The sequence below is a fragment of the Camelus bactrianus genome, chromosome 12 (assembly GCF_048773025.1).
Source record: "Camelus bactrianus isolate YW-2024 breed Bactrian camel chromosome 12, ASM4877302v1, whole genome shotgun sequence".
NCBI classification, from domain to species: Eukaryota; Metazoa; Chordata; class Mammalia; order Artiodactyla; family Camelidae; genus Camelus; species Camelus bactrianus.
Genome location: NC_133550.1, coordinates 13,010,415 through 13,031,370, shown reverse-complemented (window position 1 = coordinate 13,031,370; position 20,956 = coordinate 13,010,415). Strand labels below are relative to the sequence as shown.

At 45.3% G+C, this 20,956-nt stretch overlaps 1 protein-coding gene across 2 annotated transcripts; it reads right to left on the bottom strand.

Annotated features, from left to right (window-relative positions):
* Positions 1 to 4,388: 4,388 nt before the first annotated feature.
* LOC105076320 (glycosylation-dependent cell adhesion molecule 1) lies at positions 4,389 to 20,518 on the bottom strand. Of its 2 annotated transcripts, XM_074374705.1 has the most exons (5): positions 11,243 to 20,514; positions 6,662 to 7,861; positions 5,933 to 5,977; positions 4,870 to 5,094; positions 4,389 to 4,633 (listed from the first exon to the last, which is right to left on the bottom strand). In XM_074374705.1, exons 2-5 carry the CDS (start codon positions 6,858 to 6,860, stop codon positions 4,500 to 4,502), a joined length of 603 nt encoding a protein of 200 aa, XP_074230806.1. In that variant the 5' UTR covers positions 6,861 to 7,861; positions 11,243 to 20,514; the 3' UTR covers positions 4,389 to 4,499. The 2 variants fall into 2 exon arrangements, with proteins under 2 accessions (XP_074230806.1, XP_074230807.1); XM_074374706.1 differs by lacking the exon at positions 5,933 to 5,977 and having other exon boundaries at positions 11,243 to 20,518.
* Between the last annotated feature and the right edge of the window lie 438 nt (positions 20,519 to 20,956).

The window sequence follows — 20,956 nt, the reverse complement described above, 5'->3', positions numbered from 1 at the left end:
GTCCTGATGATTACAGAGGAAAATAGAACAGGGGTGACAGGCCCTTGAAGAACAGTTGGGCCAGGTTGTAGACCTGCATACCTAGCTGGATGGTTTGGGGCCTCTGGATGGGGGTAACTGATTCCTGTGGTACCAAGAACCAGGAGGTGTGAGTAGCGGCCAGGTCCATGGGAGCAGGAGACATGTGGTAGCAGAATAATGGCCCCCAAAGTTGTCCGTGTCCTAACCCCCCCGGAACCTGTGAACATGTTAGATTATGTGGCAAAGGGGAAATCAGGATTTGGATGGAATTATGGCTGCTGATTAACTGGCTTTAAAATAGGGAGATTATCCTAGATTTTCTTGGCGGGGGGGGAGTCCAATGAAATCTTGAGGGTCCTTAAATGTGAAAGAGAGATTTAGAAAAGAGAAACAGATTGATAGCAAAGTGAGAACTTGGGTGGATGCTGCTGGGTTTGAAAGGGGGAGAATGGAGCCATTAGTTAAGAAATGTGGGTGACCGCTAGAAGCTGAAAAAAGGCACAAAAGTGGATTCTCCCCTAGAGCCTTCCCGTTGATTTTAGCTTAAGTGAGGCCCCTCTTGGACTCCTGAACTCCAGAACTGCAAGACAATAACTTTGTGTTATTTTAAGCCAGTACATTTGTGGTAATTTAGAATTAGACATTGTAATTAGAAAAATAACACAAGATGAACGGATCTCCTCTTCTGGGCGACTGCAGGGTGGGATGCCTTGGCAGCTGGTGAGGCTGGACCGTGTTTCAGCAGGGAGTGGAGTTAATGCATTAACAGGCATTTCCCTGAATGGCATTGCCTCTCCCTCTGCTGCCCTCTCTTGATGCCAAAACACACACTTGGACAGGGCTTCCCCTCCCCTCCTCTCCCCTGGGGGATGTCTGCTGTTTCCCTCTCTGGTAGCTTGGGGAGGAAGGAAGGAGAGGAGGTCCCTTTGGGACCATGACTCAGTCTCGTTCTGCAGCTCAGCTTGCAGAGAGGTCGGAGGGTTGTCTGGCACTGGTCTGGCCATTCATAAAACAGGTACTTTGCTCTCCTTTTTGCTCTCTGTTCCCTGGGCACTTTCTCCACTGGCCGCACTCAGAGCAGTAGAGGGATGGCATGGGTGGGCCTCCCTGGAGCCTTGACGGTAAAACCAAGGACTGGCTTTGGGGCACCCAGTACAGTGGATTTGAACAGGAAAAGGCTCTGAAGGTGCAGTTGAAGCTGGAATGAATTTACTCCGGTTCTTTGTGGGTACAGAGCACAAGACTGTTAAATTGTGGTTTCAGGTTATTTGTGCTAATCTTTAGTAACTGATGCTCGGTTGGCTGTCCCAGGTCCTAACTGTCTACGTGGTTACGAACTTCATTTAGGGCCACAGAGGGAACCATGGAAGGATTTATTTATGGCCTGTCCGCAGGCTCCTATAAGTATTTTTTAGTACACAGTCCCAAATTTGCTTGGGGCTGTACATTTATTAAGTAAGCCCTGATCCGGGGTACATTTGTCAGACACCCACTGTGGGATTAATACAGGGATGTGGTGGACCTAACATTGATCAAAAGGACCAGGACCCTTTATATAGAGGAAATGCCAACGTGGATGAGAGCGGAGCAAAGCTCAATGGAATGATTACACACCTGAACGGTAAGAAAGAAATGAACACATCTTGTGCCTGGAACATTCTGTTTCTGGAAGTCGGAGTTATTCGGGGGATCAAGGAGGCAGGGGGGTCCACGTGGGATACAAGTTTTGGTCTTGGGGTGAGAAAAGTCAGCAAGAAAAAGAAAGAGAAGGAGAAAAAAGTTCTATTGGTTGAGCTGGGGGAAAAAGTAAGATTTTCTTGGGAGAATGTTTGAGTTTTTAGAGGGCGTGCTTGAGATATATGAAGAGAAAAAGGAGATGTTTCCATACCTAAATGCTTTGAAGGACGGAACTAGGAAAGAACAAAATATGTATTCATTTCTAGATCAGGGTGGATGAGGGGGGGCACAGATTTAACAATGATGCAAGGAGGAGTGAGGCCGCTAGAGGGAGTGAGGACCCAGCCGACTGTACACAGTCGCCTGCCCAGCGGGGGGAAGAAAGGACCAGGGGGTTCAGTGGGAGTTTTGTTAGGTAAATTGTAAAGGGAAATGATTATTTTCGAGGAGAGTGTTGTCCACACCCTGAGGGGACACACCCAGGAATTTGTGGAGTTAGGACCGACCTTCCATGTAGTTACTGAGAAGATGAAACACACACTAAGAAGAACTCACGCAGTAAAGAAATAGATCTGATCACATATGAGTTAAATTGGGACTATATGGAGCATTATTTTAAATTTCTACATATTACAAGATGACAGAAATGTCTTAAATGTCCCTATTTGTGAGAAGAGACAGTAGGCACGCCACCCCCCCACCAACAGTAAACTTGATGCCCCAAATCAAGCTCTCCATGGGAGGTTTATCCCCGTTGAGGTTTAAGATCACGTGTTAGGAAAGAGCTGGCACTGACTGAGAGTATCTTGTGAGGTGAAGTCAGGTTTCCGCCATGGTGTGGTGCTGGCATTGGCAACCTGACTGGCTGAGCTCAGTGTCCCCAGGTGTCACTAAGACTGTCGTGGAGATGCCTGGCCACCACCTGTTTCAGCTGCATTCTTCCCTGGCTAAGCAAGCCAACTTCCTGCCCCCGTCCTGCCCGCTGAAGAGGACACGAAGGGCACGGATGAGGTGGGCTCTTCCTGCAAGCAGCAGCAGCACCGGAGAATCTCTGCGGAGCGGAGTGGAATTCCACAACATCTTTCTTTTTCACCTTGATCCTCATTAAGGGGGTAGAATGATAGAGACCAAGATGGCTCCTGAGTTGGAAAACTTCAGTTTTCCACCTGTGAGTCTTTCTTTGGTCTCACATAAAACACTTCAGTTCTGACACTTTTGGTTACCAAATGTGTGTTTTTTTCCCCCTTACCAGGCAATTCTGTGACACCAGCTGAGTGTCCTACAATTTAACTCAATTCTGTGACTATCTACCTGGAGATGGTGTCAGGTCCCCCAGGTTAAAGGCTCAGGCCCATAAGACTGTTCTCATTCTACCTCAGGTGCTGATCTCAAGTTCAGGTTGTCACCTGTGCTTTTGACCAATGGGCTATAAATTAGAAGTTCCCATGAGCCCCTAGTTGAGTTCAATTAATTTGCTAGAGCGGCTCACAGAACTCAGGGAAACATATTTACCAGTTTTTTCAAGGACAAGATAAAGGATACAGATGAATAGCCTGATGGAGAGATACATAGAGCGAGGTCTGGGAAGGTCCTGATGTCAGGGGCGTCTGTCCCCGTGGAGTCGGGGTGCATCTCCCTCCTATGTGGACGTGTTCCCCATCTGGAAGCTCTCTGAACCCCGTTCTATTGGGAGTTTATGGAGGCTTCCTCAGTTAGGCGTGAGCTATTATTCACCGTCTTCTAGCCCTCTCCCTTCTTTGGGGAAGTGGAGGGCAGGGCTGGAAATTCCAAGCTTCCAAAATTCAGTTATGGCTAATGCTCTTATCACTTAGGAAATCAGGAGCTCTGTGCCAGGAACTAGGGACAGAGACCAAGATGTACATTTTCTAGCATCTCACAGCTCCCTTCCTCCCATCCTATCTGCCCGTGAGTGAACAGTCTTCCCGCCATTTGTAAAGGAAAAAAAAAAAGAAGAATTTTCTTTTTCCATGCTCTTCTCCTCCCATGGAGGCTCCTATGCCTTTTCGGTGAAAACTGGCAGGGGTTGGCACACGTTAGGTAGGCGAGTGTGGCACATGGTGAGCACTTGGTGAAGCTTGTTTAGTGGGTACGTGGAGCCAGCTACCCTGAAGTGAAGTGGAAGTCTTGGCAGATGAGGATGTAGAGGAAGAAGGGTGGGGCGAGGCCAGAAGACAGAGGATGGGGCCCTGGGAGCACAGCATGCAAGTCAGAAAATGTTCAGGGACTGGAACAGGGAGCTTGGAGAACCAGGAGAGTGCAGCATCATGGAAGGCCCTTGAGGAGAATGTTTCTGGAAGGGGCAATTGTGTCCAGGTCTACAGAGAGAGAAGGGAGTCAGGACTGTGAACGAGTCACGGTGTTGGCTGTTGTCAGTGAGCCCTGGGAGAGCAGTTGCTGCGGGCTGGTGGAGGGGAAAGGCAGACTACAGGCAGGTGAGCACCTGGTGGGTTCGGGCGCTGGGGGCTGCGGGCACAGGCAGGCCAGGAGGTGGAGGGGCAGCTGGAGGACGGCCAAGATTTCACAAAGGATATTCTGGAGTGTGGAGAATTGAACGTTTGTAAGCTGAGGAGGAGGAGGGTTTTTAAATCAAAGGGGTAACTAAGGACAGAGTGGGGACCTCCAGCCTTCCTTTCTGGCACAACAAAGCCAACACAGAGCCAGGCTTGGGATGCGATGCTTTAATAAGGAACGTGAGGGGCTGAGAGACGGCGGTGGTCAGGCCAGCGGTGAGGGTGCTGCAGGCACCTGCTGCGGTCCAGCCTGGGACGTGAGCATCCCCGTCACTGGGGCTTCACGACTTCAGAGGCATGAGGGAACAGGCTTTTCAGAAAGTCCATGGTTTCTCTCATGGTGTTTTCCAGATTCTTTATGATTTTATGAGTGAGCTCCACCAGTTTTCCCTCTAAGGTTGTTGCTGGGGAATATTGGGAGAGAAATGTCAGAGCAAAGCTGGCTCCCGACTCTCCCCCTCCCCCCGCTCCAGCAACAATTTTCCACAGTGCTGGCAAAGGCAACTAGTGTGTCCTTTGACCTGCCTTTAATTCCCCCTGCAGCTTCCTTTCTCTTTCTAACCTCAACTCTTCCCCTATCCCCTCGGCCTTTGGCTGCTTAATGTTTTCCCAGCCTCTTCCGCTCTCCCCTGGCTCCTACCAGCCCCAGGAGTGAGTTCTTTGGTCTCTTCTGATTGAGTGGCAGTATTTCTGAAACTGCTCTCCTGTGGCACGGGGTGAAGCAGCTTGGGATTCTGATTCTGGTGTCTCCTGGCAGATTTGATCACAACATCGTCTTTGGAAACCAGATCTTCTCTGGAGATGGAAGGCTCCATAGAAAGGTCCTCACTGGAGACCTGATGGTTGCTCATGATGACCTGAGCAGCTGGGACCAAGGAGATGTAGGAGGCAAGGGCAGAGAGAGAGCGCATGCTGAGGAGTAGCCAGCCAGTGCGGGGTCATCTCCCGTCACACATGGAGGCTATCAGGGTCGCGTCATTACCCAGTTAGTGTAGACCAAGACTGACGTCCCATGCCAGCATCCAAATCCATGAGCACCTAAAGGGCACACCCTGATTCTGGGTGCCTTTGAATAGAAATTGCACTTCTAGCAAATTTGCCTTTCTAACTAAAAGAGGTTGCCTATGCAAACACCTGTCCCATGGTCTGGTGCGTAGGAGGGGGCTCAATATATATTGGTCCTTTTCCTCTGAATTTTGGGTATGGCTTGAGTCTGCCTTCTCTGGCTTCTCCCAGGTAAATTGGAGGAAGCTAACCTGAGAATAAACCGCAGTAACCATCTCTGGAGTTGACGCTTTGCCCCCTCACACCCCCCCGTTTGATCAGGAGCCTGATCATAATCCACAAAGTGGAATCCTGCAATATTCATGGCTTTGGGGATGTGTGGGTGGGGAGCTCGGGGCAGAGGACCCCCTGCGGCATCCTCACCTTGGGGTGAGCTGAAACTCCTTACCCGCTAGCATTTGGGTACACGATGTAGTCCCCACTCCCATCTCTAGTGACTATCCAGCATGAAATGCTGTTCATATTGTTTCTGGCCACCAGAACTTGGCCAGTTAGTGAGGCAGGAAGGATTCAAGTCCCACACTGGGAGGGACTGGCTTTGCTTTACTTCTTCCTCAGATGGAGAATTCATCACTTACTCCCTGGACAATGTTTCACCACCACCACCTTGCTCTAAAGGATGCTGACATGAGACTTACAGGTATCTGTGGGCTGAGACTCCATGTAGATTTCATCTTTTGGCTCTGAAAAATAAGGGGTTAAAGTCTCCAGCAATCTTAAGACATTTAACACATGAGATCCTCCTCTGCTGCGCCTCCTGCCCCAGCACTCGCCACCCTCCTTATCCTGCTCTGTTTTCCTCAGTGCTTCTAACACACTCTCATTTATTTCACATGCTTATTGTTTGTTTCTTCCTCCTAGAATGTAATCTCGGTGATGACTGAGGTCTCTGTTTTGAAAGTGTTCCCAGGCACCTAAAACTATGAGTCTGGCACGGAGCAGGTGCTCAGTAGAACGCGATTGAAGGCATGTGTGTGCACGTCTTCCCCTCACAGTACAGAGGGAGGCAGGGAGGTCCACAGAGGGGTAGTGACTCTGCCTGGGGTGTCCAGCACCCTCTGAAGCTGGAATCTAATCTGAATCACTGTTGACCCATAGCCTTCCCTGATTTGGGTCCAGTTCGGCTCCTCTAGCCCCAGCCCCAGGCTTTCTAAGGCACAGGATTCCTGGAGTGATGTGCCCTTGTCCCTTGTCCCCTGTCCCCTGCCCCCCTCCCTATCATCTCAGGTGTGGCTGTTTGGTTCTGCTTCTCCCCACCTCTCCTCACAGCACATTACAAGGATTAAAAAAAGGCCCTCAGAATGCTGAGGTCTCTCTGGCTGACAGCTCAGGGACCCGAGGGGGAGTTTGATGGAAGCCAGACTCACCATTAAGGCTGGCGAGAGAGGCGGAGGTCAAGCTGGCCAGCAGCAGGACGGCGAAGAATTTCATGGTGGGGCTGGAGCAGGATCTGTTTTCCTGGGGAGACTGCTTGGTGTTGCGAGGAGGACGCTTGGCAGGGGCTTTATTTATTTCGGGGTACGGATGGGCTCTGGGAACCTGGTTCATGGTTGGACCTGGGGACATTCCAGGTTCCCCCTCCCAAGTTCCCTATTCTGAATACATTTGATTTTGGGAACTGGAGCTTCTGGGAAACCAATTAACAGGAAAGCAAGGCCATTAGTATTCCCTCGGGCTCGGATGTGCCTGGGGCGCCTGCCCCAGGCTCCACAGTGACTTGGCACTTATTACTGGTAGAATTTTACTTTTATTTGTGTGATGATTTAATTAATAGCTATCTTCCCCAGGAGAATGAGACTTCCACAGTGCCTGGGTTACACCTGCTTTACTTGCATTGTTTATCCAGCGCCTAGGAAAGAGCTCGTGTGTCGTAGGGGCCGGAATAACTTAGCAGAGCGAATGAATGAATAAAGAAGGGCTAGGCTGTCCTCTAGGCTACAGATAAAGCTCCCCACATGTTCAGGAGTGGAAGGGTCAGGCAGTTAAAGGGATTCCAGCCCCCTGCCAGGCATTGTCCTGAGTTTGTTCATATGGGCTCTTTATTTAATTCATGAGGGTTGTGAGGTGTGTGTTATTTATCAAGCAAAGAAACAGATGTTCACGGAGGTGAGGTGTCTTGCATAAAAGATCACACATCTGGGTGGATTTGGACCCAGGTTAGGCTAACTCCCAATCCTAGGTCCTGCATGTGGGTGAGATGGAGCAGCGGGACAAGAGGCCCCCGGAAAGGCCGTGGGGGCTGAGCCCAGGACCTGAGGCCCGGCCCCAGCCTAGGACTGGGCCAGTTGGCCTCCTGCGCTCTGCTGTGGCTGGAGGTTTTGATGACCCCTCTGGAACCTGTTTTTGGATCATCTCCAGGAAGGTGAGGGCTGCTGCCCTGGTGACTGAACCTCCTGACTCAGCAGGGAGCATGGCACCCAGCGCATGTGGGGGTCCCACGGAGGGTAAGGTCCCCCCTGCAGACCGCCCCCTCTGGGCTGTGCCCACTGAGCCGGAGGCAGGAGGGAAGAGCCCTGGGGCTGTTGTCATCTTCCAGTTGCTAAGCGCTGCTCTCTCCTTAGGCGAGCCTGTGAAGGGAAGGAAGTTTATCTTGGGCTGCCTCCTACCTCCCCCTCCTCCCCAGATTTCCCCCGCTGATGGGCAATGTCCCCTCTCACAGCCCAGGGCACTCAGGGACAGAGGAGGGCGTCCTGGAGGATGTGGTTACAGCCCTGCAGGCATATTTCCTTTTTACCCCTAACAATCTGCAAGTTTAGGCCTCCATCACTTCCAGGCTGGGCTGTTTCTCAGTGTTTCTCACTGCTCTTCTGGCCTCCAGTCTGTCTCCACTGTGCAATCCATTCTCCATGCTAATGCTGGAGGAATTCTGGAAGTCCAGGCCGCTTTCACACTCAAAGTCTCTAATGACCATCCACGATCCACAGGATAAAGTCCAAACTCCTTGGCCACGTGTTTGAGGCCCTACACCTTTCTGACTTTATCTCTTGCCCTTTTGAATTCTTCCCTGCTCTCTGAGGTCTTAACCTGTTCACGCTATTCCTGTCAGGAACACTTTTTCTTCTCCGTCTGCCTGCTGTGTTCCTACCTCGTCGTCCACATCGGATGCCACCTCCTCCCTGGGGTGAACCCCACCTTCTCACCATGACGCCTCCTTTGGTTGATCACCTCATCTCTGCAGTCCCATAACACCTTCATATCTTCATCTTTTCAAGATTCCATCCCCATCCCACTATTTGTTTCTTTCTCTCTTTTTTAAAAAAAATAATTTTGTTTGTTTGGGTTTTTTTTTTTTTTGGTAGGGGAAGGTAGTTAGGTATATTTATTCATTTATTTTAGAAGAGGTACTGGGGATTGAATCCAGCACCTCGTGCATGCTAAGCATGTGCTCTGCCACTGAGCCCTCCTCCCTTCTCCCCCGCCCACTACTATTTCTGGAGGGCCTGCCGTGTTGCAAGTTTTGGAGATACGATGGTGAGGAAAATTGCCCAGCCCTGGCCTGATGGCCTACGTTGTCTAGTGTTTATCACATTCAGTTATAACTCTCAGTTTAGGTCGATTGTTCATACTGGTCAATTACAATTTTGTGGACAAGAGCCATAGTTTATCTCTGTATCTTAATTTATTTAGCACAGATCCTAGCACTTGCTAAGTGCTCCAGTCTGGTAAATCGAATGAGTCAATTTGTCCATTCAAAGCTGGCCCTTGGGGGATGTGTTTACCCTTAGTGGGGAGGGAAACTCTGAGAGGCCTTCTTCAACAATTAAATAACCATAATGTGTGGGTGTCTGCTATACACCAGGCATGCTATGGGGACTGAGCTTCAATAGGGAGCAAAACAGACTGGGTCCCTTCTATCCCAGGTAGGGTTGCCAGATAAAATGCAAGTTACTCAGTTAAATGTGAATTTCGATAAGCAGTGAATAATTATTTTAGTACATGTTTCAACTATTGTATGGGACAGACACTAAAAAGTTGCTCATTGCCTATCTGAAATTCACATTTAACTGAATGTTCTGTTTATTTGCCAGGTTTGGCAATCCCACCCCAAGGTTCCAGACCACCCTCCACCATCCGTCTCTTTAGGACCCAGCCTCCTCCTGTGTGCTTAGGGGCTCAGGTGGAGGGGACAGATGGACAGAAGGGGTGTCCAGTGCCACACTTGCAGCTTCCTTTTGAGAAAATAACTCACAGTGGTTCTTTACACTCAAGTTCCCAACTTTGGGTCAGATGACCCTGTTACTCTGGCCACTGCTATTGGGTGAGGAAGTCTGGGTCTCATCCAGAGGGAACCACCAACGGGCTGGACATAAGGAATACCAGTGGCTTCTGAAATGGCCTGGGTGGGAGACGTGTCTGTTTATGACGCTCGTACTGGATGGTCCCCAACCAAGTCAACGAGATCCTGCTCAGTGAATTTTGCATGTGAGACAGAGAGAAGGAAAATGCAATGAGATGTAAAAGCAGTGGGTGCAGTGGAGGCGAGGAGGTGGCAGAGAGATGCCAACAAGGCAGAGAGACGTAATGCATGTGTAACACATGTCCTGGGGCTGACGTTATGGCAAAGTGACTGTGGCCAGAGCAGCTGGAGGGGCTCACGGTCCAGCCACGCTTTCACCCTGCACAGCACTGCACGAGGCCTGCCGAGATGCTTTCCTGATCATCCTTCCTTCCCAGTGTCACTGGATGTAAACTGAGTGAGTCTTATTAACTTGAAAAAGACCACTTTGTTCAAAAGAGCATTCGCTTTGAGTCAGACACCTGCATCCAAGGGTCAGTATGCCATTACCTCACTGTGTGGCCGTGAGCCAGCCACTCCCCCTCTCTGGGCCTCATTCTCCTCCTCAGCAAGGAGAGGAAGGGTCTAGGGGGATCTCCAAGGATCTCTAGGATCCCTGTTCCAGGATCTGGCACCCCCTTGGGTCAGGGGTAGAGGCTTCTTTGGAGACAATCATTTCAAGAAGAGTAACAGCATCAGGCTGGTTAGCCTTGAACTTCAGTGCACACCAGAGCTGGGGACCCTCCCTTCCTCTCCAGTAGTGGTCTGAGATGCAGCCCAGGAATCTGCATCTAAAAGCCAGAGTCCCGGGCAGTTCTGATGTGGAGGCACTAAGGATCTCATGCCTTTTGGCTGACAGAATGGCTTCTAAGCAAAAGCTCAAACTTTTTTTCTGGTAAGGATTTCGGGAGGCAGAGAGTCTATTCTGAGTGTGAGTGAGTGTGTGTGTGTGTGTGTGTGTGTGTGTGTGTGTGTGTGTGTGTGTGTGTGTTTACTAGGGTGGCTTCTGGCCTGGAGCATTGGGGGTTGGAGCGGAGGAGCAGGAGACTAACAGTTTGTGAAGTCTGACCTTGAGCCAGATACAGGATGATTTAATTCCCACAGTAGTTGTCAGGGTAGTATTAATAGCCTCTGACAGATGGGAAAACTGAGGTTTCTGAGCCCGAAATTGAGGCTCAGAGAGATTAAGTAAATGTACTAAGTGACATAGTTGTCAACTGGCATGGCTGAGGTTCGAACCCAGATCTGTTTGATTCCCATGCTCTCCCCATGATGCCCTCCCCACCCCTACCCCAAGCACCACCAGAGCCCACCCCACAGTATAGCAACCAGGATCCCTCAGTTTCCCAGCGGGGCTCTGTTTCACTTATCTGTGCTGTTTCCCACAAATCCATTGACTATCCTGGGAAATCAACGTTTCTGTCTCCAAACCCTTCCCAGACTGTATCTCCTCCCCAGCGGCAGCAGGGAGCCTGTTACTAGAACAGGGAGAAAATAAGGCCTTGGACAGGGGAGTTCAGAGGGTAACAGAGCCAGAGGGAGCCGGTCCACACTGGGGGAGGGGGAGTGCGGGGGGTCAGGTGGGAGTCAGCCAGGGGCAGCCAAGTGCCGAAAGATCCCGCTCCCAGGGGACCCGGAGCAGGTGGGGAGGCGAGAGCAGCTTCTGTCTTACTTCTCAGTCAGGCTCCAGCAGTTCTTCCAGAGTGAGTCTCCAGCTGCCTTCTTCAAGGTCACTGCTGACAAGTCCACTCCAGCCATATCCAGTTTCTCTGCAGGAAGGTCTGAGCCAGACTTGGCTCCATCTGGGACGCCGGTGGAAAATGCTCTCTTTGGGGAGACGGGGCCTCAGGAATGTCACCTACATTGCCTCCTGCTCAGTGTGCCCCTCCGCCTGCTTGCCCCACAGCCTGGTGCGCTGGCTTGGGAGTCTGACCGCTGCGGGTGTGGCAGCTGATGGACCAGCTGCACTGAAAGCTGCAGTTCCTGGGCTGCTTCAGGACCACTCACCCCCTCCTGGGGCTCTGGGCAGGCATTTTCCCTCTTATCTTAAAGCCTTTATGGACCAGGCCTCAGACAACAAACACAGTATCCTAAGTTGAATGTTTTCTGTCAATAGCTCTGATCTGCAAGGTTTTATTTCAACGTGAGTATTGGAGGCTGTGGGAAGGGGCTACCAAGAGTCAGGATGGTTGGAGGTCAGATACCCTGGGGGCCACTTGCACACTGGGAGGTGAAGTGAGAATGACAGAGTGCACGGGGTGGGGAGGGATGGCGGCTGCTCTCGGGGCCGACTGAGGATCGCAAAGTTATGGAATTTGGGATTTGGAAGGAATCATGTCACCTGTGAACCTACAGTGAGGACTCAAGCAAGGAAAAACCCTAATAGGTAGTGGTAGTGGGACACCATGGTCACATCTATGTGTTAGGGGCTCTTCCGTGTGGCTGTTAGCATAACCGATGCCATCTTGGTCCCTTACAGTTCCTCCTGTCTTCCCACTGCCCCTACCCAGGACTGTACTGTGCAGTAAATCACTTCTCCATCATCAATGGCTTTGTAAGTTCATAGATATTGTTCAATTACCATTAGGACCAGGAACGTGGGGAAAATTGCTGAACTCTTGGTGAAAACGAATGAAGTGCTCAAGATCTGTATTTTCTCTCTAGCAAGACAAATACTTTGCGCTGCTCTGTGTTTTTGGTCTTTTCCCACATCCTATCGTGTTGATACTGTGTAGAATTTTAGTTCTATGATAGTATATATTTAGTTCTTTTTAATTTTCCCTAGTAATTCAGACAATTATTTATTGATTTTCACTTCCCATATCTCTTGACACATCTTCCTAGATTGAGTTACTTGAATACTTTTTCCATGATTGTTTTCTAAGTGGAAGTTTTTGTGGCAAAAATTCTGAGTGTAGTTTTATTATCAATATCATTTAAATGATAATATCATCTTTAAAAAACATGACTATTGAATTGTCAAATTCCTCTGCAGGAGTTTTGAAATATAACCATATGCTTTTCTTTTGCTGATCACTGGTTTATAAAATTATATTCATGCATTCCCTAGTATAATACCATTCTTTTGCTCCTGGTGTGAACTCCACTCACTGCTAGATTCTATTGCTTACTTAGGATTCTATTGTATCTCACTTAGGATTTGGTTTCAGTGTTTGCAAGTAAGAGAGATTGATCTATATTTTCTTTCCTTCCTTTTTTTTTTTTTCACCCTTGGGTACTCTTTTGGGTTTTTAAATCACTGTTCTGCTGGCTTCATTTTAGTATTTATGAGGTTTCCTTTTTTCTCTGTGTTCTGGAACAGTTTACATGGAATCAGGTGCCTTACAGGGATGGTAGCACTCACGTGTGAAGTGCTCTGGGCCTGGTGCTTATCTGTGTAACTCTTGATATTTTTAATTTCTTCTACAGTAATTTGTTTATGCAGTTTTTTATTTCTTCTATAGTAATTTGTTTATGTAGTTTCTTCAGTTTTCTTGGCTATTTTTCTAGAAAATAATCCATTTTATTCAGGTTAGAAATATATATTCAGGTGGAAAAATATATATTGAAACTGAATTATCTTTTAATTATTTGAGTTTCTTTTTATCCGTGTTATGCTCCATTCTCATTTCTTATTCTGGTTTCTCTCACCCCATACCCCATCTCTTTTTGTTGTTGTTGTTGTTCTTAAATTAGATAATGGTTTATCTCATTTTCCCCCTAAATAATCAGCTCTTGAATTTTTTCCAGTTTAGGTTTTACAATTTTCTGTTTTCCATTTAATTGATTTCTGATTTTACTTTGACTAATTTCTTCTTTCTATTTTCATTAAATTTAGCTGTTCTTTAGTTTTTTGAGTTAGTTACTCAAGTAATTTATTTTTACCTTTTCTTTAATTAATGTTAATATTTAAGGCTTTGAAATTTCCTGAGAGCACTGTTTCAGTTGTAGCTCAGGTTTGGAGATGCAGTATTTTCGTTACTGTTACATTCTAGATGTTAAGTAACTTTGGTTTCATTTTCCTCTTTAAATCAATAGTTGTTTAACGGGTTTATAAATTCCCATTTGCGTAAGAATTTTTTTGGAAGGGATTATCTAGTTCTGGTCTTAATTTTTAGTTTTTTTTTTTTTTTTATGATCAGAAAATGTCCATTTGCATTATTTCAACATTTTAGAGTTTAAGTATTGGCTAAGAGTGTGGACTCTGGAGCCAGACTGCCTCAGTTCAAATTCTGGTTTTACCAAGTATTAGCTACATGACCTAATTTAACTTCTCCGGCTCAAGTTTCATCATAGAATTGTTATGAAGACTAAAAAAATTGAAATCTGCAAAATGCTTAGAATAGTGCCTGACACATTTTTAAGTTTTATAGGAGTGTTAGCCATAATCATTATTGTGGTTATTTGTCATGATTTGATTTTTGATGCATTTTTTAGAGTTTCTGAAATGAAGAAAGTTTTCTCTTTTCAAGAGTATTAAATTAGCTCTATTTTACTATTTACATTACTTAGATACAGTAATTTTCTGACCTTGACCTTTGTGGACTGAGACAGGTGAATTAGAGCCTCTCCAATTACTAATCTTGAATTTCCTCAAGTTTTGGTGCTATTTTAGAAGGTGCAGAAATATTGGTGTCTGTTGAAATTTTTATTGTGGATTGTACTTTATCCACGTAAATACTTTTCCTGCTTTCACTTAATGTTCTTCCACTGACGTAAGTGTTATCTGATACTAAGATCAATATTCTGCTTTTTAAAATTTGCCTAGTGCTTTTGCCCATCCTTGGACTTTCAATCTTTCTGAGTTACTTTTTTTTTTTCTATTGAATTTTATGTAATTTTGACAAATGAGGGCATCCACATCATAACCTCGATACAACCAGCAAAATCAGGAAGTTACTGTCTGCTACACCATTGATACCTAATACCATCTAAACCACAGGCCCCATTTAAATGCTGCCCGTTGTCCCAGGAATGTCCCCTATGACAAAGGATTCAATCCAAGATTCTGCATAACATTTAGTTGTCACGGTTCCTCAGTCTTTCCTTGATGTTTGTGGCATTTTCACTTTCGAAGATTGTAGGCCAGTGTGTAGAATGTTCCCCAATTTGAGTTCATCTGAATTTTCCTCATAATTAGATTTAGGTTCTGCATTTCTTGTCAGGAATATCAAGACGTGACACTGTATTCTTCGCGTTATGTTCAATTTTGATGTGTCCCATTTTTGTGACATTGACTTTGATCGCTGATTAACGTGATATCTGACAGTTTCCTCCACTGGGGAGTTACTCTTTTTCTTCTTGGTAATTAATAAATATTTTGTGGGAAGGTATTTTGAGGCTGTGTAAATAGGCTTTTCCTCATCAAACTTTTATTGATTGGTTTTCGCACTCATTGATGTTTCTTGGCTGAATTCTTTATTCCTGTAACGGTTGCCATCTAGTGATTTTCCACTTCAGTCATTCCTACTCCACTCATTAGCTGCCATTCTGCTGTAAGGAAAGACTTTCTCGCTTCCCTGTTTGTTTATTCATTTATTTATATCAGCATGGACTAAGGGCTTTCTGTTTAGTCAATGAGTGGTAATGCTGTTGTGTCATTATTTATCGTCATTATTATTATGATGATTATTATAATTGTAATCTTTTATAATACTTTCCCATTGAATTTGGTTAGTCTGAGACAATTTGACAGTAATGAGATTGAGCCAGCCTTCTGGTTAGCTTCTTGTGTTCCTTTGACATGTCTCCATCATTCTTTGAGCACTTCTTAACTTTCTGGCACAACAAGGCTCTCCAGGCTCATTCTGTACTTTGTCTGCCCGAACCCTGCCATGCGCCCTTTCTCCAAGGACTTCTGTTCTCTTAGTAGTATTTAGAGACAAAGTTGTAGGCTCTGGGTGTGCTCCTGTTCTGGGGATGCCACTGCTTCCAGGCCCCTCCCATTAATGAAAGTTAGGGAATGTGCCAGGCCACTCTCCCTCCCCGCCCCCTGTACCCCTGGGCAGACACCCTCCTTGTCTCACTCCAGTTCCGACACCCTGTTCCGGCTTTCCAGCAACCCCCTGCCTTTGCCCATGCACATGCCTGCTTTGCTGGGGTCTACCTATGGGCTTTTGTACTGAATTATTGGGGAGGAGGCAGGAATGCAGGCAAGTGGGAAGGAAGACAAAAAGAATTTGTTATTTTATTATTGATATATCTTTTAATCCATTGTTTAATAGTTTGGTTTTTCTTTGTGATCCAATCTGAGAATCTTTTTCTTTTAATAGATGAATTTGTGCTATTTTTATTTATTCCTATGGAAGGTATGTTTGATACTAGCTTTACCTCCTTAATACTGTCTTTCTGTTTTAACAATTTTTTGTTATTTGTGTTTTGCTAAGTGATCTGTGTTTCTTTTTCCTTTTTTAGGTGTAGCTCTTCTGATAATATAAAAGATTTATAGTTTGTTTATAATCCTGTTGATTATCTTTATAAACTGTAGCTTCAAATGCTACACTCAATTCTTTATATTTAGAGTTGACCCCCTGTACTAGAAATGAATAGAATATTGTACTTTCTGGTATATATGTGTAAACAATGGAATATTACTCAGGCAAAAAAAATTTGCCATTTTCAGCAACATGGATGAACCTAGAGAATATCATACTAAGTGAAGTGAGTCAGAAGAAGACAAATATTATATAATACCATTTAATATGTGGAATTAAAATAATACAAATAAATCTATATACAAAACAGAAACAGACTCATAGACATAGAAAACAGACTTATGATTACTGAAGGGGAAAGGGAGGAAGGAGGGAATAAATTAGGAGTATGGGGTTAACAGATACAAACTAATATACACCAATTGCTATAAAGGATTTATTGTATAGCACAGGGAATTATATTCAATATCAGTATTATATCTACTAATAATGAATAATGGAACATAATCTGAAAAAAACATATAACAGAATCACATTGCTGTACACATGAAACTAACACAATGTTGTAATTCAACTATACTTCAATTAAAAAAAAATAGTGTATTTTCTCCTTTCTCCCCTGTTGTTCACCATCTGATTTTCATGAATCATCATAGTATTTTTTATTAATTATCCTACTAATTTCCTTTATATCTTTAAATGTACTTATATTTAATAGTATATATTAATAATATATTAAATATTACTTGATTTAGCAGTTTAAAAGTTGTTTTCGGTCTTCCAACTATAAAAGTTGTATAAATCTGCCTACTTATATCAGCCCCACTCTGTCTTCTGTCTCTACCACTTCTAGTCTGATCTTTTGTTACATTCTCCTAGTCTATAAGGTTGACCTTCTACTTTGTAACTGTAATTCCCACAGCAGTTTTAGCTTTTGTCTTGTCTTAAAGTAGATTTAACACTCACAGCTAATCCTTTTACTTGGTTTTCTCCATTTATCTCTTGGTTGGCTAGAGTTTCTTGTCTAATAGTTTCTTTGAAAGGGTTCATAGGAATGAAATTCCTTGAATTCTTGCCTGCTGGACATATTTGTCTGTTGCCTTTAGCCTGGTAAAATAGTTTAAGTGCAAAATGCTTTGATCTCACTTTTGTTCTTCCAGAAGAACATGCAGGGATTTCTCCACTGTCCTTTGTTATTGAAATCTGTAGCCAGCCTGAATGTATACATGGCCTCAGTGAGTGTGTTGTTAGTTTTGCCTGAATCCCCAATGATTCTTTTTTTATCTTCAAGAAAGAATCAGTTCAGTCTCAGCCAGTCTCAGCATTGGTCATTTTGAATCAGTTTTTCCTTCAATCTGTGGATTCAAGTTTTTAATGTCAATTTTTAATTGTGGTAAAATATACATAACATAGAATTAAATTTTTGTTTTTAATTTTGGGGGAGATAATTAAGTTTATTTTTTAATGGAGGAACTGAGGATTGAATTCAGAACCTCATGCATGCTAAACATGTGCTCTACCACTGAGCTATAATTTCCCCTCCAATTACATAGAATTTATCGTGTGGACAAAGAATGCCCCCTGCCACATCAGCAGACAAAGAATATCATAGCATCAGGCCATCAGCACTACAGCTGCGCCCCTCCCCACTTCCCCCAAGGTGACAAACAGGCTGCCTGCCACCAAGCCATCAGCCTCTGCAGCGCCCCCAATAGTGTACCCTGAGGAGATTCGTTATAGGCAGGAACCGGATATTGGCCCTAGATAGTTCAGGTGCGTATCAAAGGAATGGTTTCAAAGAGCCCAGACTCTTGCATCTTCCTATACAGAGAAAAGTGCCAAATTCATTAACTTAAGTCCTCAACAAGTTTGCTGAATAAAACATAATTCTCAACTTTCAGGTTGTGCTTTTATTTATTTATTTTTTTAGGTGACAACCATCTAAATCATTTTTTGGTATGCAGTCCAGTTGTGCAACCCACCTCCAGAACTCTCTCATCTTGCAAAACTGAAACTTTATATCCAGGAAACAACAGCTCCCTGTTTTCCCCTCTTCCCAGCCAGATTCAAGTTTTCTTTTTAAGTTTTAAGAAATACTGTCTTCAATTACGTTTTTCTTTTCTAGATTTCAGTTCATTTTTTCAGGAGCAGTCATTATAAATATGGTGGATCTGGTTATAAATAAGGTGTCCTTGATTTTTGCTCCTTTGAGTATATTGTGTACTTCAGAGAAGTTGCCCTTTGCCTGTTCTGCCCATGATCTGTCATTAGAGGACGCTGTGTCAGCATCCTCCCTCAATTTGTTTCCAGATTCACTGGATTTGGCCAAAGTTCTTCATAGAAAGTGTTATTTGGGGGTGTAAGTGCTTTCTGTTTTCACCCGGGATGGAATTCACACATCCGTATTTATTTTTCTTGTTGTAATCAATTCAATTTCTGTCAGAGATAAGAAGTAGGTAGATATATCTTTACTCCCACTCCTTACATTTGGAAGGGTGTTACTGAGTGTTTTATTTTTTTCCATGTCCTTATCTGGATATTAAACTTCCATAACCTCAGAAAGCAGGTGGACAACAGCAAACCCGGAAATAAGCCCATTTTTAATTAAACAATTATTTTTTCATTTCATGAAATTTAGGGTAGGAAGGGAGGTGGAAAGTTGTGCATAGCTTTTTACCTGGACACTGATGTGTTTGTACGCACCTTCAGTGGTCCCGTAGACCACTCTCTGTGCCCTGCACCCCGCCACCCCCCTCAAAGTAACATGTCGCGGTGGACAGACCCTTACCACGAGGGGGAGCTGGCTGCTTCTTTTCTCTTGTACAGTCCTCCCTAGGTATCTGCAGGGGGTTGGTTCCAGGATGGGACCGTCCCGCCAACCCTTTCCCCATACCATCAGAGGCTCAAGTCCTTTATATGAAATGATGTAATACACGATCCTCCCATATACTTGAAATCATCTCTAGATGACTTTTAATACCTAATGCAATGTAAATACTATGTAAATAGTTGTATATTCAATGTAAATAGTTGCCAGCACATAGCAAATTCAAGTTTTGCTTTTTGGAACTATCTGGAAATTTTTTCCTGAATATTTTCAATCTGTGGTGGGTTGAATCTGTGGATGTGGAACCTGTTGATAGGGAGGGTCGACCGTAGTCTGTCTAGGTCATTTGCACTGCTGCCGTTGCCTTCAGGGTTGAAAAAGATTTTACCCCAGCTGGGGTTTCCTCTGAAACAGTATCTGGAGAAGTTGTTCCCCTTCATCCGGCTTTGTCATGATCTCTGTGCCTCTCTCGGCACAGATGCTTGGATGTGAGATGGTTGAAGTTTGCCCCCCTTGGGTGGGGGGAGGACCTGGGATGTGTTGGGGTGCTGGACGTCTCGGGACCCCGGGTGGGTACTGGCAGTGGGGAGGATGAGAGGAGTGCTGTGTGCAGGTATGAGCCCGAGCTGCATGAATCTCCTTCTTTCAATATGGACCACTTGTTAAGCACCTGTTACCCACTGAGTATTAGGGATACTGAGATGACTCTCACACAGACCTGCTTCTAAAGAGTTACCTGTCTGGTGAAGAGGTAGCATACATGCAAGAAACATGTTCTGAGCACAGAGAGGCATAGTGTGAGCCCTGGCAGTTGGGTGTTCTCTTTTTTGTAAAGCAAATGAAATGAAGGGCAGTCATCAGTTTCGATCTCTAAATTATAATTTGCTTAATAAATAATATCCTGTAACCTATCTTCACCGACTAAGCTTGCTTTAATTATTTTTGCAAATTGCATACCCTCTAAGCTTCATGTAACCTAGATAATATATCACAAGACTCCTTAACCACCCCCTGCAGACCACCTCTGACATCTAGGTCACTATGGTAACAGTCGCTTAAGTTGTTTTTCAGGAACTTGAAGTCAGCTCTTGTCCAGTTTGAGCTGGTTAAGGTTGGTTGGAGCCACCTACTCTCAAACTGGCTTTGCACAATTGTCCAATGAATGACCTTTTGACGTCAGAGGGCCAGAAACTCCACCCTCAGATCGTGCTAACATAGCCATTTTCTGAACATGCGTCCCATGAAAAGCATGTAACTTAGATGCTCCTGCACAGAGCACCAATTACCTCACGTTCCCCCTACCTCCAGTCACCTTTCCCGACTCCTAAAACCACCCTGCTACTGTATCCCGCAAGTATTCCAAGCCCCGGACCTTCCGGGAGGTGGATTTGAGATCTGTTCTCCTCACTTGCCTGCCTCATGAATAAATGCTTTCTCTGCTGCTCACCTTGGCATCTCGGCATTTAGCTTACTGCGTGCGGACAAACGAAGCTGATTCCTGCTTTGGTAACACGAGTGCCTGACTTAAGCTTTGATTGCCAGGGCATCCACTTCAGACATGGCTATCTCAATAAACACAATTGCCAGCCACACGACTAGATAAAGAGCCAGGCCGCTCCCCCCCAAGTGAGGCTCCTTTATTTTAGAGATCTTGGCTGGTTTTGATAAGTGACCTTTTGGGTCACTTGTTTTTCTCTTCCCATGCTTTAAATTCTTTCTCTTATGTTTTAAATTCACTAATAAAGAGTGGACCCTGGAAACCCTAGACCTGCCTCCTCAACCTCAATAAAAACAGAACCCCAGGCCTGTGTACTCCCCCCATCCCCCCTCCGCCTCCCCACCATGAATGCCTGTGTGGTCCCAGGTGTGCCATGTAATTTCCAGGTCCTGTAAGAAATGAATTCCCCCCACCCTTTCCATAGTGTCCTGGTAATTATTGCTGAAGGGCATCTTGCAGTCATAATAAAAACCACAAGGGCTGGTCCAGCCATAACACTGGTTATTGATAGGCTGAGATGAGCATCAAACAAGAGGATGGAGAAATTAATTTCACAGGATGAGAATGGAGAGGTGGGCAGAAGTGGTGAAGTCATTCAACACTCACCTAATATTTACTGAGTGCCTC